The sequence below is a fragment of the Rhinopithecus roxellana genome, chromosome 3 (assembly GCF_007565055.1).
Source record: "Rhinopithecus roxellana isolate Shanxi Qingling chromosome 3, ASM756505v1, whole genome shotgun sequence".
NCBI classification, from domain to species: Eukaryota; Metazoa; Chordata; class Mammalia; order Primates; family Cercopithecidae; genus Rhinopithecus; species Rhinopithecus roxellana.
This window is the reverse complement of record NC_044551.1, coordinates 157,190,871-157,204,666: the sequence shown is the minus strand read 5'-3', so window position 1 is coordinate 157,204,666 and position 13,796 is coordinate 157,190,871. Positions and strand designations below refer to the sequence as shown.

At 40.2% G+C, this 13,796-nt stretch overlaps 1 protein-coding gene and 1 non-coding gene across 16 annotated transcripts in view; one reads left to right on the top strand and one right to left on the bottom strand.

The window, feature by feature from the left end:
- LOC104681761 (ankyrin repeat and KH domain-containing protein 1) overlaps positions 1-13,796 on the bottom strand; it is a 141,854-nt gene that overhangs the window by 11,200 nt on the left and 116,858 nt on the right. For 7 of the 15 annotated variants that reach the window (XM_030927693.1, XM_030927702.1, XM_030927695.1 and 4 more), the window contains 7 exons: positions 12,808-13,255; positions 12,174-12,320; positions 11,227-11,376; positions 9,450-11,062; positions 3,369-3,545; positions 1,305-1,556; positions 642-817 (listed from right to left, as the gene is read on the bottom strand). In XM_030927693.1, the coding sequence (XP_030783553.1) occupies positions 642-817; positions 1,305-1,556; positions 3,369-3,545; positions 9,450-11,062; positions 11,227-11,376; positions 12,174-12,320; positions 12,808-13,255 (2,963 nt within the window). The remainder of the gene's footprint in view (positions 1-641; positions 818-1,304; positions 1,557-3,368; positions 3,546-9,449; positions 11,063-11,226; positions 11,377-12,173; positions 12,321-12,807; positions 13,256-13,796) is intronic. The other 8 variants (XM_030927697.1, XM_030927699.1, XM_010388146.2 and 5 more) reach the window with 4 other exon arrangements.
- Positions 11,820-11,896, top strand: LOC115896689. Its single transcript, XR_004056593.1, has one exon. It is a non-coding gene; the product is annotated as a small nucleolar RNA SNORD45 (small nucleolar RNA).

Genomic DNA, 13,796 nt, shown 5'->3' with positions numbered 1-13,796 from the left:
AAAGATTTAATCATAAAATTACTATAAATCATAAAATTACTATACATCCCATAATAGCAGCTTAGACTTCTCTAATTTTCCTCATTTAAAGAACTCCAAAAGATCCTATAAGTACAGTATGGCAGTGTTGAGAAAACAAAATGTTTATCTGCATCTGCAAGGCTTTTCAACAAAAAAGAAGAGAGAGAAAAAAACTAAATCCAATATGAAATCATCAGGAAATTTCTCATATTTGATAAAAATAACCTCAACTTTCGCATATTTTAGTTTCATGAATAAGCTTAAGCTAAGAAGAAAATGGGAACTCCACATGACTGCTTGCCGACATAAAGTTGTCAGAGCAGACAAGAAAGCATTAGTGAACTCATGGCCAGCTTTTAAGATGGGTAGAGGCCTCTCTCAAAGCTGCAGCAGCAGAACACGAACTGGCGAAACCCAAATCCCTCAGGTGTTTTCGGGGAATGGGGACATCTTCAGGACGAACTACTGTGGACAATGCTATGCACTCTTGAAATTGAGCAAAAGATCTAGCAAAGCCACAGAAACAAAAGAGAGCATTATTTCAATACAAAGTATTCCTTAACGTGACTACATTGGCTGACAAAGTGTCAAACAAGTTACAGTGATGTTTGTCAACTCACTTTAGAAAAATCCACAAAACCGCTTGCCATAGGCTGATGAAAAATGTTAGAGGGGGCTACCATTCCAGAATCATCTCTCTCCATTGGTTGATGTTGGGAGAATGTGCTTGGGTCTGATAATTGTTGATGCATTGGATGGTTCCCCATCACAGATTGCGACCAACCTGATAAGCCTTCTGGAAAGAATAATTGAAAAAGTTTTATATTTATTTGGATAAAACAACAAAATATTACCACTGTTATTACCAAACGTTACCAAATGTTATTGAAATCTTTCCTCTGAAGAGCTCAAAGCATATTTATCACAGTCTTGCTAGCCAAAGAAACCAGTTCCTGAAAAACTAGGTAAAGTCCTCTGAATACTCCACTTTACCCTGTCTTTCAAAAGATTAAGTGCTGTCTGAAAGAACTCAAATGACTGCTTAAGAGAGAAAGGACACACACTTTGAATCTTTTGTTTCTGATCAACTCTATATATTACCTCAACCAATATTCCAGACTCTGAAATTGGATTGAACTCCTCAAAGACATAAACACCCTTCCCTAATTGAGTGTTAAACAAAGGAACTAAGTTTTTTTTGTTTTTCTAAGGAACTAAGTTTTAATGGCAAACCTACAACTTACTTAAGATATCCCTCCAGAGAGAGAGCAAGGCAATTTTACCTGACACAGCATTGACACCAAATGACCAGATTCCACTGTGTCCAACGGGAGCGACAAAACTGGTCCCCACCGGGGCTTGTGCAACAGACCCTCCTTGCCGAATTCGGGCCAGTCTCTCTGTTCCAATTGGGGGAGGTATCTTTCGATCCTGACTGGCACTGACTCCTTTTGGTTGGCCCAATGTTGGTGGGGCAGAAGTGGCTGAAAGAGGTGAAGATGATTCCGAAGAAACAGATGGAATAGGAGAGTCACCTGGTGGCAAAATATTTCTCTATTGTTTTATTACATATAAAAACTGTAAGAATATGAGAAACCTTGTTGGAAAGATCTATTCCACAACATAGGTTCTGTAAAGAAATTTTCATTTTAAAAGAACATTCAAATAAAATATAATTTCTATAAACATTATCCTATGCTACTTCTGCCTATAATAAGTATACAACAGTAGTCTAAAAAATGTTTTCCCAATTGAACTAAACAATGCTAGAAAGGAAGCAGGACACATTTGCTTTTATTCTAGCTCTAAATAATCTTCTCAAAACATTATTCATTATTGTCACTTTTTTTTTTTTTTTTTTTTGGAGACAGAGTTTCGCTCTTGTTGCCCAGGCTGGAGTGCAATGGCGTGATCTCGGCTCACCACAACCTCTGCCTCTTGGGTTCAAGCGATTCTCCTGCCTCAGCCTCCCGGGTAGCTAGGATTACAGGCATGCACCACCTCACCCAGCTTATTTTGTATTTTCAGTAGAGACGGGGGTTTCTCCATGTTGGTCAGGCTGGTCTCGAACTCCTGACCTCAGATGATCTGCCCGCCTCAGCCTCCCAAAGCGCTGGGATTACAGATGTGTGCCACCGCGCCCGGCCACATTTTAAAATTAACTTAAATGTGGCAATATTTGCACAGTACCTAGCATATTTTCTAGAAAACATCTGGTGACCCTTTATACCTGTTAGTCTTTTCTTTGTTCCCTTTCTACAGTCCTTTTTTTTTTTTCTATAAGGAAATAAGGTCAAATGTTAGCAAAGCATTATACAATTTTGATTCACAGCTTTGCTTCTTAATGGAACTCTTGGGTGATTTGGGTAATTTTCCTTGTCAAAAAAGTCAATACTGACTACCTCATGATGCTCATTAAAAAAAAAAAATCCAATTCTGTTCAATTCCACATACTTCATCTGTTCTAAACATTGAAATAAACAGAACAAAGGGGCCAGGCAGGTGGCTCACCCCTGTAATCTCAGCACTTTGGGAGGCTGAGGCAGGCGGATCACCCAAGGTTAGAAGTTTGAGACCAGCCTGGCCAACATGGTGAAACCCTGTCTCTACTAAAAATATAAAAATTAGCCAGGCATAGTGGCAGGCACCTGTAATCCCAGCTGCTCAGGAGGCTGAGGCAGGAGAATCGCTTGAGCCTGGGAGGCAGCCAAGATCACGCTACTGTACTCCACCCAGAGCAACAGAGCAAGACACTGTCTCAATCAATCAATCAATCAATCAATAGAACAAAGGAATATTTTAACTTATAAAAGGCAATACAGTTTCATAAAATGTAAAAATACATGAGAAATCACACCAAACTGACCATATACATAAATTCAACTTCTTTCCAGATTTAAGAAATAATTTTACAACACTGCTTCCAAAGGGTCCTTTTGCAAAACTACTTGCAGTACCTGTTTTTTTTTTTGTTTTTTTGTTTTTTTTTTTTAAATAGGGACAGGGTCTTGCTGTTGCCCAGGCTGGTCTCCAACTGCTGGGCTCAAGCGATCCTCTTGCCTAGGCCTCCCAAAGTGCTGGGATTACAGGTGTCAGCCACTGCACCCAGTCTAGTACCTCTTTTCTTGATCCAAGTTCTAGGGTAAAACATTTTTGGCTTGAAAGAATAATTCTCAAGTTTTCTATGCTACAAATGACTGACAATTTTTTCACATGACTACAGAACAAACCTTGGGCATCGGTATACCATTTAGTTTACTAAAGTTATAACATGGTGTTATAGCTGAAATAAATGATTTAATAACTTATTCAAAACTCTTTGGGAAGAGTTCCGCCAGGATTCCTACATGAGTTTGAGGCGCTTGTCCAAGGATGGGGAGAAAAATGTTGTCTGTTGAAACTAGGAGTCCCAACAGGAGCTGGCCCTTGCAGGAAAACCCTTGTTCCTGGTATGCCGGAAAAACTTGTCAGAGGAGCAGAAGAGGAAGATGGGGAGCTGCCTGATGGGTCAATGGATGGTAACCCTGAAATAAAACAGGTCCAAGACATCCAATTAGCTAAAACTTTAAAATTGAAAGCCCAAGAAGACTTCCACCAAGGTGAGATAAGCTGTAAAAATAACCAAACAAATAAATAAAAGATAGCATGTGGCTCATTTTCATAGACCACAGCAAAAATAATCCATCTATGTGATATTGTATGGCCAAATCCATTTTTTTCTTACAGTCCAGAAGAATATCGCCAAACAGCACTACATACGGAAAAATGGGCTCAATGTTTAAGAGTGTCAGTCACCTGGAGTAATGTTCTAGATGAATCTCAAAGCTTTTAAATGGAGGGGATATGAAATGAGACTATGCTGTAACTAAGTAGCGCCCAACAATAACTTCTGCATTCCCTTTTGTAGTCAATCTCAAAGTACAGCTTTTCATCTATATAACTATAGTCATTTCCTACAGAAGATAAGTAACAAAATCTACCAGTGTTTCCTTCCTCACAAGGAGGAAAAGCATACTACTAAGGATAATTTCAGCATTCTATCTGATAGAAAATATCAACAGTTGCAAAATATATCAAAGTTTCTATCTAGTTTGTATAAATCTGAACTTAGCCATCTTCTTAAACTCCATTACTTTCTCTGAAGAATGTATTAGGAAAAGAGGTTGAAGGTCTGGAAAAGGATTATGGTTTCTTATTTCAGGAAAAAGTAGTTAATATCAACATTGATTGTCAAAATTTCTTTTAAGCAGGTCTTATTTTCAGTTTGATTTCCCCATCATTAAAAAAAAAATGACTTTGAGATGTAATTCACATACCATATAATTCACCCATTTAAAGTATATAATTCATTGGATTTTAGTATATTCACAGGATTGTGCAACCATCACCACAATCAATGTTAGAACATTTTTGTCTCCCTTAAAAGAAACTCCATACTCATTACCTGTCATTCACTGGGTCCTCACCCTCATTATTTCCATTTCTTTCTTTTTTTTTTTTTGAGACGGAGTCTCACTCTGTCAACCAGGCTGGAGTGCAGTGGCACGATCTCAGCTCACTGCAAGCTCCGCCTTCCGGGTTCATGCCATTCTCCTGCCTCAGCCTCCCGAGTAGCTGGGACTACAAGCGTCCGCCACCACACCCGGCTAATTTTTTGTATTTTTAGTAGAGACTGGGTTTCCCCATGTTGGCCAGGATGATCTCGATCTCCTGACTTCATGATCCGCCCACCCTGACCTCCCAAAGTGCTGGGATTACAGGCATAAGCCACTGCACCTGGCCTCATATTTCCATTTCTAAGCAATCACTAATCTTTTGTCTCTATAGATTTACCTACTCTGGACATGTGGGTAACGTAATGCATTTCCTACTTCTTTCAGACTTTTGTTATCGTGGTAGGCAACAGTAGGCAATTATTACTTTGTGCTTTCCTGGACAAAAAAAATTAAATTTTCTAGTGCTAACCAAAGTAGATGTTAGCAAAATCTAGAGGTAGTGAGAATACTGAATGTGGCTTTAAAAAGTCTGTAAGTAGGAAATGAATCATTTCTTTTGTTTTTTATTGAAATGAATAATTTTTATAATAACCTCTTGTTTTTTTTGGTTTTTATTTTGAGACAGGGTCCTGCTCTGTCACTCAGGCTAGAGTGCAGTGGTGTGATCATAGCTCACTGCAGCCTCAACCTCTGGGCTCAAGCAATCCTCTTGCCTAGCCCCACTCAGTAGCTGGGACTACAAACGTGTGCCACCACACTGAGCTAATTTTTTTTTTTTTTTTTTAGATGGAGTCTTGCTCTGTCGCCCAGGCTGGAGTCCAGTGGCGTGATCTTGGCTCACTGCAAGCTCTGCCTCCTGGGTTCACGCCATTCCCCTGCCTCAGCCTCCCAAGTAGCTGGGACTACAGGTGACCGCCACCACGCCTGGCTAATTTTTTTTTTTTTTTTTTTTTTTTTTTTTTTTTTGAGACGGAGTCTTGCTCTGCCACCAAGGCTGGAGTGCAGTGGCCGGCTCTCAGCTCACTGCAAGCTCCGCCTCCCGGGTTCACGCCATTCTCCTGTCTCAGCCTCCCGAGTAGTTGGGACTACAGGCGCCCGCCTCGTCGCCCGGCTAGTTTTTTGTATTTTTTTTAGTAGAGACGGGGTTTCACCGTGTTAGCCAGGATGGTCTCGATCTCCTGACCTCGTGATCCACCCGTCTCGGCCTCCCAAAGTGCTGGGATTACAGGCTTGAGCCACCGCGCCCGGCCTAATTTTTTTGTATTTTAAGTAGAGACAGGGTTTCACCGTGTTAGCCAGGATGGTCTCGATCTCCTGACCTCATGATCCGCCCGCCTCGGCCTCCCAAAGTGTTGGGATTACAGGCGTGAGCCACTGCGCCTGGCCCCACACTGAGCTAAGTTTTAAATTTATTTTTTATCGAGACAGGGTCCCACTATGCTGCCTAGGGTGGTCTCGAACTCCTGGGTTCAAGTGATCCTCCTGACTTGGCCTTCCAAAGTACTCAAATCACAGATGTGAGCCACTACACCTGGCCACTGTCAATATTTTTACAGTGAAATCTGTCAGTCTTTTGTAAAGATCATGATAGCCTTTTTTTTTTTTTTTTTTTTTTTTTTTGGAGACAGAATCTCGCTCTATTGCCCAGGCTGAGTATAGTGGCACAATCTCAGCTCACTGAAACCTCTGCCTCCCAGTTGCAAGCAATTCTCCTGCCTCAGCCTACCGAGCAGCTGGGATTACAGGCACCCACCACCATGCCTGGCTAAATTCAGTATGTTTGGTAGAGACGGGGGTTTCCCCATGTTGGCCAGGCTGGTCTTGACCTCCTGACTTCAAGTGATCCACCCTACTCAGCCTCCCAAAGTGCTGGGATTACAGGTGTGAGCCACCATGCCCAGCTGATAATGATAGCTTTTAAAGATCATGATGTACATATTAGGGACATAAATGTAGATGCCACATAAATGTACTTTTTATTAGCTTTACTGAGATTTAATTCACAAACCATATAATTTACTCATTTGAAGTTATACTATTCAATAGCTTTTTGTATATTCACAGAATTGTGCATTCATGGCCACATCAATTTTAGAACCTTTCTGTTATCCTAAAAAGAAACTCTGAAGCTGAGCATGGTGGCTCACACCCACAATCCTATCTCTTTGGCATGCCAAAGTAGAATAAGTGCTTGAAGCCCAGGAGGTTGAGGCTTCAATGAGCCATGATCACGCCACTGCACTCCAGCCTGGGCAACAGAGTGAAGCCCTGTCTCCAAAAAAAAGAAAAGAAAGAAAAGGAAATTCTGCACTCCTAAGCTATCACCTACCCTCCAATCATCCCTTCATCCTAGGTAACCACTAATCTACTTTCTGTCTCTATGGATTTGCTAATCTGGATGTTTCACATAAATGGAATCATAAAATAAATATCTGGTCTTTTGTGACTGGCTTCTTTCATTTAGTAAAATGTTTCAAAGTTCATCCATATTATAGCATGAATCAGTACTTCTTTTTTTTTTTGAGACTGAGTCTTGCTCTGTCGCCAGGCTGGAGTGCAGTGGCGTAATCTCAGCTCACTGCAAACTCCACCTCCCATGTTCAAGTGATTCCCCTGCCTCAGCCTCCTGAGTAGCTGGGACTACAGGAGCATACCACCATACCCAGCTAATGTTTTGTATTTTAGTAGAGACAGGGTTTTACCATGTTGGCCAGGCTGGTCTCGAACTCCTGACCTCATGATCCGTCCACCTTGGCCTCCCAAAGTGCTGGGATTATAGGCGTGAGCCACCATGCCCAGCCCTTTATTTCTTTTTATACCAAATACAAAATATTACGTTCTATAGATATACCACATTTTGTTTATCTGCTTGTCAGTTAATGAACATTCAGTTGTTTCTACATTTTGGCTATTAAGAATAATGTTGCTATGAACATTGGTTTTTCTATAGACATATATCTTCCCTAGGAGTAGAATAACGGGATCATATAATCACTCATGCCTAACTTTCTGAGGAACTGTGAAACTGTTTTTCCAAAGCGGATGTACCATTTTACATTCCTACCTACCGTGTATGATGGTTTCAATTGTCTCTATATCTTTCCCCATCTTCTTAAGTATTACTTTTTTTTTTTTTTCCTGACAGTCTCTTGTTCAGGCTGGAGTGCTGTGGCATGATTTCAGCTTACTGCAACCTCCGTCTTCTGGGTTCAAGTGATTCTTGTGCCTCAGCCTCGCAAGTAGCTGGGACTACAGACCTGCACCATCATGCCCGGCTATTTTTTATATTTTTAGTAGAGACGGGGTTTCACCCTATTGGCCAGGCTGGTCTCAAACTCCTGACCTCATGTAAACCCCTCGCCTCAGCTTCCCAAAGTGCTGGGATTACAGGCATGAACCACCACGCTCAGTCAGTATTACTACCTCTTACCTGAAAACTAGGAAAGTAAACTATATCCATGAAAAGAGCATCAACAAAAGAAACCATACAAGCAGTTAAGAAATGGGGCCAAGCTTATTAATCCCAGGACCTAAAAGGAAGGTCAAGGACTAATGCTTTCTATCACATCCTGGGTACTGGCAATGAGCTCTTCTTTCACCCTGAGGCTTCTCAAATTCTATACTACTTTCCCCAAATGAAAAGTCATAATATATGTCTATTTACAGAGAGGAAGGGAAAAAAAATTAGAGAATATTTTGGACCACAGATAGTCACATGAAGCCTTCTATTTCTATTTGAAATACAACATAACAACTATGTTTTCCTGAATAGACAAGTAAATGGAAACATATCTGAAATGAAAGCTAAGGCTATGCCATATTCATAACTCACAAATAATTTTAAACAACATAGATCAGTTTATAATTAGCAACAAGGTAGCATGGGATATGGGGCAGTTTTCCAACTGGAAGAGAAATGCTAAGAGGCAGTAGTGCCACATTCTGGGTCAGTCACATTTTTAATTTGTTTTTCAGAACAGTGCAGATTAGACTAAAATTTGGCTCTTAAACTACAGAAAACAGATTCTGGTTCTCCAAATATCTCCAAGCCAAAACTGACCTCAAATCTGTCTATATATTTCTCATAATGCCTCAGCAGCTAATTTATAATTTCAAAGAAGCAATAGCTAAATCTATGTTGGTCTTTCAAAAGTAAGAGCCTATAAATGACTGGGTCTCTTCAAATAGCTGTATCTAGGCTGGGCGCAGTGACTCACGCCTGTAATCATAGCACTTTGGGAGGCCAAGGCAGGCGGATACTGCCTGACCTCAGGAGTTCGAGACCAGCCTGGGCAACATGGCGAAACCCTGTCTACTAAAAATACAAAAAATTAGCTGGGCATGGTGGCGCATGCCTGTAGTCCCAGCTACTTGAAAGGCTGAGGCACGAGAAATGCTTGAGCCTAGGAGGTGGAGGTAGAAGTGAGCTGAGACTGGGCCACTGCACTCCAGCCTGGGTGATAGAGTGAGACCCTGTCTCAAAAAAATAAAACAAAATAATAAAAATAAAAAAGAAAATACATAAAAAATGAATAGCTACACCTAAAATAAACAACACAGAATACTATTAAACAATGTAAATTATGAACTGGTGCCTAAACACCTTTGCAACTTCAATTTTTTAAATCTAAGAAATGCAAACAATCACTGATTTTTTTAAAGTCTGTAAATTTGGAATCCTTGAAACATCCCTGGAGTTTTTTTTATTAACATGAATAGACACCAATTTTATTAATATGAATAGACACCAAGAAAATGGACTTACACCATGGTGTAACTCCCTTACTATGAGGGACAGAAAGATCATAGAGAGAATCTAAAGCAGCTCATTATATGTGAGTGATTTACCTCTTGCTACTTTTTTTGTCCACTTAAGGTGAGATTAGGCCGTAGGCGCTCCAAACTGAACTGCAGCAATAGTTAATAACTTACCAACTGGACTAGTAGAAACTCGCTGGGAAGGTGGTCTGAAGCCAGGTGCCTTTGAGTTATCAGGATGCATGTTTTCCAAGTGTCCAAGCACTGAGTTACCCAGAAACGCTGACTGAACAGTGAAAGAGGCATCTGCAGCCACTCGTGAGGACAGTGGACCATCTCCCCAACCCTGGTTAGCTGGCACCTGACTACTATCAAAAAGACTGCTGAAGTGATTGAAAAGTGTGGCTGGGCCAAATGTAGGTGGCAAAGATTTATTTGCTGGGTTTATGTGCATCTGAGAACCATTCATGATGTTCACAGCTGAAGAAAGCTGCACTGTAGCTGGTGGGCCTTGAGGTGGTGTTAAAGTAACTGGATTTGTAACAAAAATAGACTGGGGATCCTGGTGAATAGTTGCATTTGGTACCATGGAGTAAAAAGAACCTCTGGGCTGCATTCGATGAGAAACTCGAGGTGCTGGTACAGCTAACTGAGGTAAATTACTGGTGTCCTGATTATCAGCAGCAACCATTCTGGGTGATGTCAAAGTCAATGGAGCAGGTTCTGAGTTAGATGCAAAAGGCATTGACATAGGACTTAAATCAGACACACTGGATGGCTGTGCCTCTTCTTGTGTGTTACTAGAAGTAGGAGTGGGACTACTGGATGGGTGAGTTTCTGGAGCTCCCGGGGTGTTGCTGGCAGAGCTACTGCAACTGTTTGCAGCTGAAGATGGGGTACATAGGTTTGCCAGGGGCTGGTCCTGTGTGGACACTTTCTCTTTGGTGGGTGGCACAGCAGAGAAAGACTCCATCTTTTGTGAAGAAAGCTGTGCTTGAGAAGTACTTGCAGTTAGAAATGTGGTAGGAGCTTGCCCGCTAGTGATAGGTGCAGAGGAGACAGAAGGCAGGGAACTACAAGTGCTTGTCACAGAAGAAATCACTGTTGCTGGAGGACTCGTCTTAGGCACACAGGCAAACAACTGCTTTCTGACTGATGAAGGAGTCCGGGTATTAGTGACACACAGTTGCTGATTGGCAGCAACTACAGAAGAGACAGTGATAGGACAACTGGCAGTAGCTAGTCCAGCAGACTCTGAGGGTAAAACAGTCCCGTTCTGGTTAGGTAGACGGCTTGTGTTATTATGCTTTGGAGAGCTATTTGTGTTGCCAGGATTCACAGGTCTCACTGGGAATGGTCCCCATGTGTTAGGAGAAGGTGAGAAGGTTCCTCCAAACTGGGCCATGGGTAAGCGAGGATGCCGAATCTGTTGCATAGTTTGAGCAGCCAGCAGGGCAAAATGAGGGTGAGGATAAGCTAAGGGTAGAGAAACTGGGAAAGAAGAACGTACATTTGTTGTAACATTCTTATTAAGTTTATTAGCGGGCTGGAACGTAGATAACGTTGTTGCCTGTGAAGTTACAAGAGTTGGAGCACCCAAAGGAAATGCATTTTTACTGGAAGCTGCTGTGGTACCTACTCCAGATGAGAAGTTAGCATGAATTGATTTAGTGCTGGCAGGTGTTCTGATATGATTTTTAGGAATCAAGTCTTCCAGTTCCTTAGCAGGATCTTGAATGAGTGCATTGATTAGTTGAACTGCATATCTTGTTGATTCTGTGCCACCCCTGGAGAAAAAAAAAACACACAAACAAGACCAAAAACATTAAAAAAAGAAAACAAACAGGTAATCTTAACCATCAAATAAAGTTCTTAATTATACCATACCTAACAAAGGTATGCTTCTTATAATTTCTACTCAGAACTAACAGTATACATTTTGCACAATTACCTTATTGTGATCATTCTCTCGCCATTCTTATCTTTTTGTTTATCCACATCAATATGGGCACCAGTAACATCTTGTATTGCAGTGATGTTGCATCCTCCTCTTCCCATTATCCTGGACACGACTGAGGCTGGAACAGACAATTTCTTTGACCTATAAAATGAAGAATACACATGAGCTTATGAAATTAAATGTCTCTTTACTAAAAAAGATGTCTCAGCAAGTATGTTCATGGACATTTTGTAGAATAACATTTCTCAAATGCTAAAGAGGAAATCATTAAGTTTTTATTTTAGAAACTCATCTCTTTTAATATTGAATTGAATTTAGTAAAGTTAAAAATTACATTGCCTCTGCAGTTTCAGAGAACCTAACTTTAAAAATTACACTGCCATTTAAAACAAAAATTATATTTAAATCACTCACAATATAAGCATTCAAATCTGCCCAAAATAATACACATCAACTAAACTGCAACGACCCTGTTAAAATAGTGAATACCATATTATTAAAATCCACACAGAATAACCATGCTAGCTTATTCATTTTAAACCAGTATCAACAGCTCATACTTAGCAACAAAAAATAAAGCCTCAGGTCAATGATGAGCTGACATGTATTCTGAATCTAAAGCTGATTATTAGTACTTTAGTTCTAGAATTACTGAGACATGAGAAAGAAAAAAAGAAAGAGAAGGTCTTTACATTTGAACTACATAAAAAGCAACTCAGGTTATCCCAAAAAGCCAAAATTTCTTGTGTCATATAAAATATGCATGCAAAATTTATACACTGCTTCTAATTTTGCTTTAGCATATTCTGGATTTAGTGTGGCAATGCAGTTTAAAATAATGACCACATTCAAATTATTTATTAATTAACTAGGTAGCCATCTCACATGAGAAAGGGAAAATATATGAAAATTAAAAAGATGGAACTAATTCTATTTACCTTCGTACAACTTCTTTCCACCCTTCTTCTCTTTTCTGACCCCTTTTAGGGCTAGTGAGATTCAGCTTTATGTTTGGAGAGCTTAATGGCAATGGCACTGTCTTGTAGCTGGTTGACAAGGAATTAGGATTCACTTCACCTTCAAGTCTAAGAAGAGACAAATAGCAAGTACAATAAAAGATAAGTTTTAAGATAGAAACTCAAGAGACTATTCCTTTATAGCCAGAGTTATGCTGAAATATTCGTATTAAACTTTGGCACATCAAATAATCAATGAGTCAGAAAAACAGAAATAGAGCAAAGAGCCCATTATTTATTTTAGTATTAAAATGGATTCAGATGCCAAAAATTAGACCATAATCAATAAAAATGACATAGTTAGATAAAATCAAAGCATACAAATACTTTCAACTTCAGACTATGAATCCTATAAAAATTTCTAATAATCTCATTTCCCAACTAGCACATGATCAAGAGGACATGGGTGAATTTCAGTTTTGAATATTGAAGATAGATAATGTGGTAGAATTCAATTGTTTAACACAACTTGTACTTGGATAATATACTTCAAATTCTTGTGCCAGGCATGAAGAAGGAAAGGTGCAGGTAGAGTTAACAAATCAGAAACATTTACCGTGTCTGAGTTTTGGAAGTAGCAGTACTTGTCTTTTCTTCTTGGGAATGAAGGAGCAGTGAGGGGTATTTAGAGGAATTCACATCCATCACAAAATTTAACTCTTGGCTTTTACCACCACTGCTACTCTCACTGTTGCAGTCTGTGCTGTCCAAGTTATCTGAATCACTATTCCCACCTGCACCACCACCTCTAGGTTCTCCATTTATTTTATTTTTATCTGCCTTTTGTTGGGCTAAAGACATATGTTGTTCTGGTAAAATTAAATGTGCTGTAGGAGGGGTTTCTTTTGTTTTGTTCTTCTTATTTTTCCGATTGGCACTGGGAGTTGTCACCACGTTGGCCCGTTTTTTCCCAAACACATTTGTGAATGTTGCAGATGTTGCAGAGATTCCAATTGTGGTGGTGGTGGTTGCACTAGGAGGTTCTATGGGAACTTCTTGCTCCACTGAAATGGTTAAAAAGAATAAAAATCATACTGAGAGTCACAGATCTCAAAATAAATTCTGACAGAATATATTTGATAATTCATAATAATTCAGTCTTTTACATCATATTTTCCTTTCACCAGTATTCACTAAGAAATAAAAAAATCTTTATTTATTCATTTTTTTGAGATGGAGTCTTGCTGTGTCACCCAGGCTAGAATGGAGTGGTGCGATATCGGCTCACTGCAACCTCTGCCTCCCAGGTAGCTAGGACTACAGGCACGCACCACCATGCCTGGCTAATTTTTGTACTTTTAGTAGAGATGGGGTTTCACCATGTTGGCCAGGCCAGTCTCAAACTCCTGACCTCGTGATCCACCCGGCTTGGCCTCCCAAAGTGCTGGGATTACAGGTGTGAGCCACTGCACCTAGGCGAAATAAAGCAATCTTTTACTGTGGCCAGGCGCAGTGGCTCATGCCTATTAATTCCAGTACTTTGGGAGGCCAAGGCAGGTGGATTGATTACTTGAGCTCAGGAGTTCAAGACCAGCCTGGGCAACA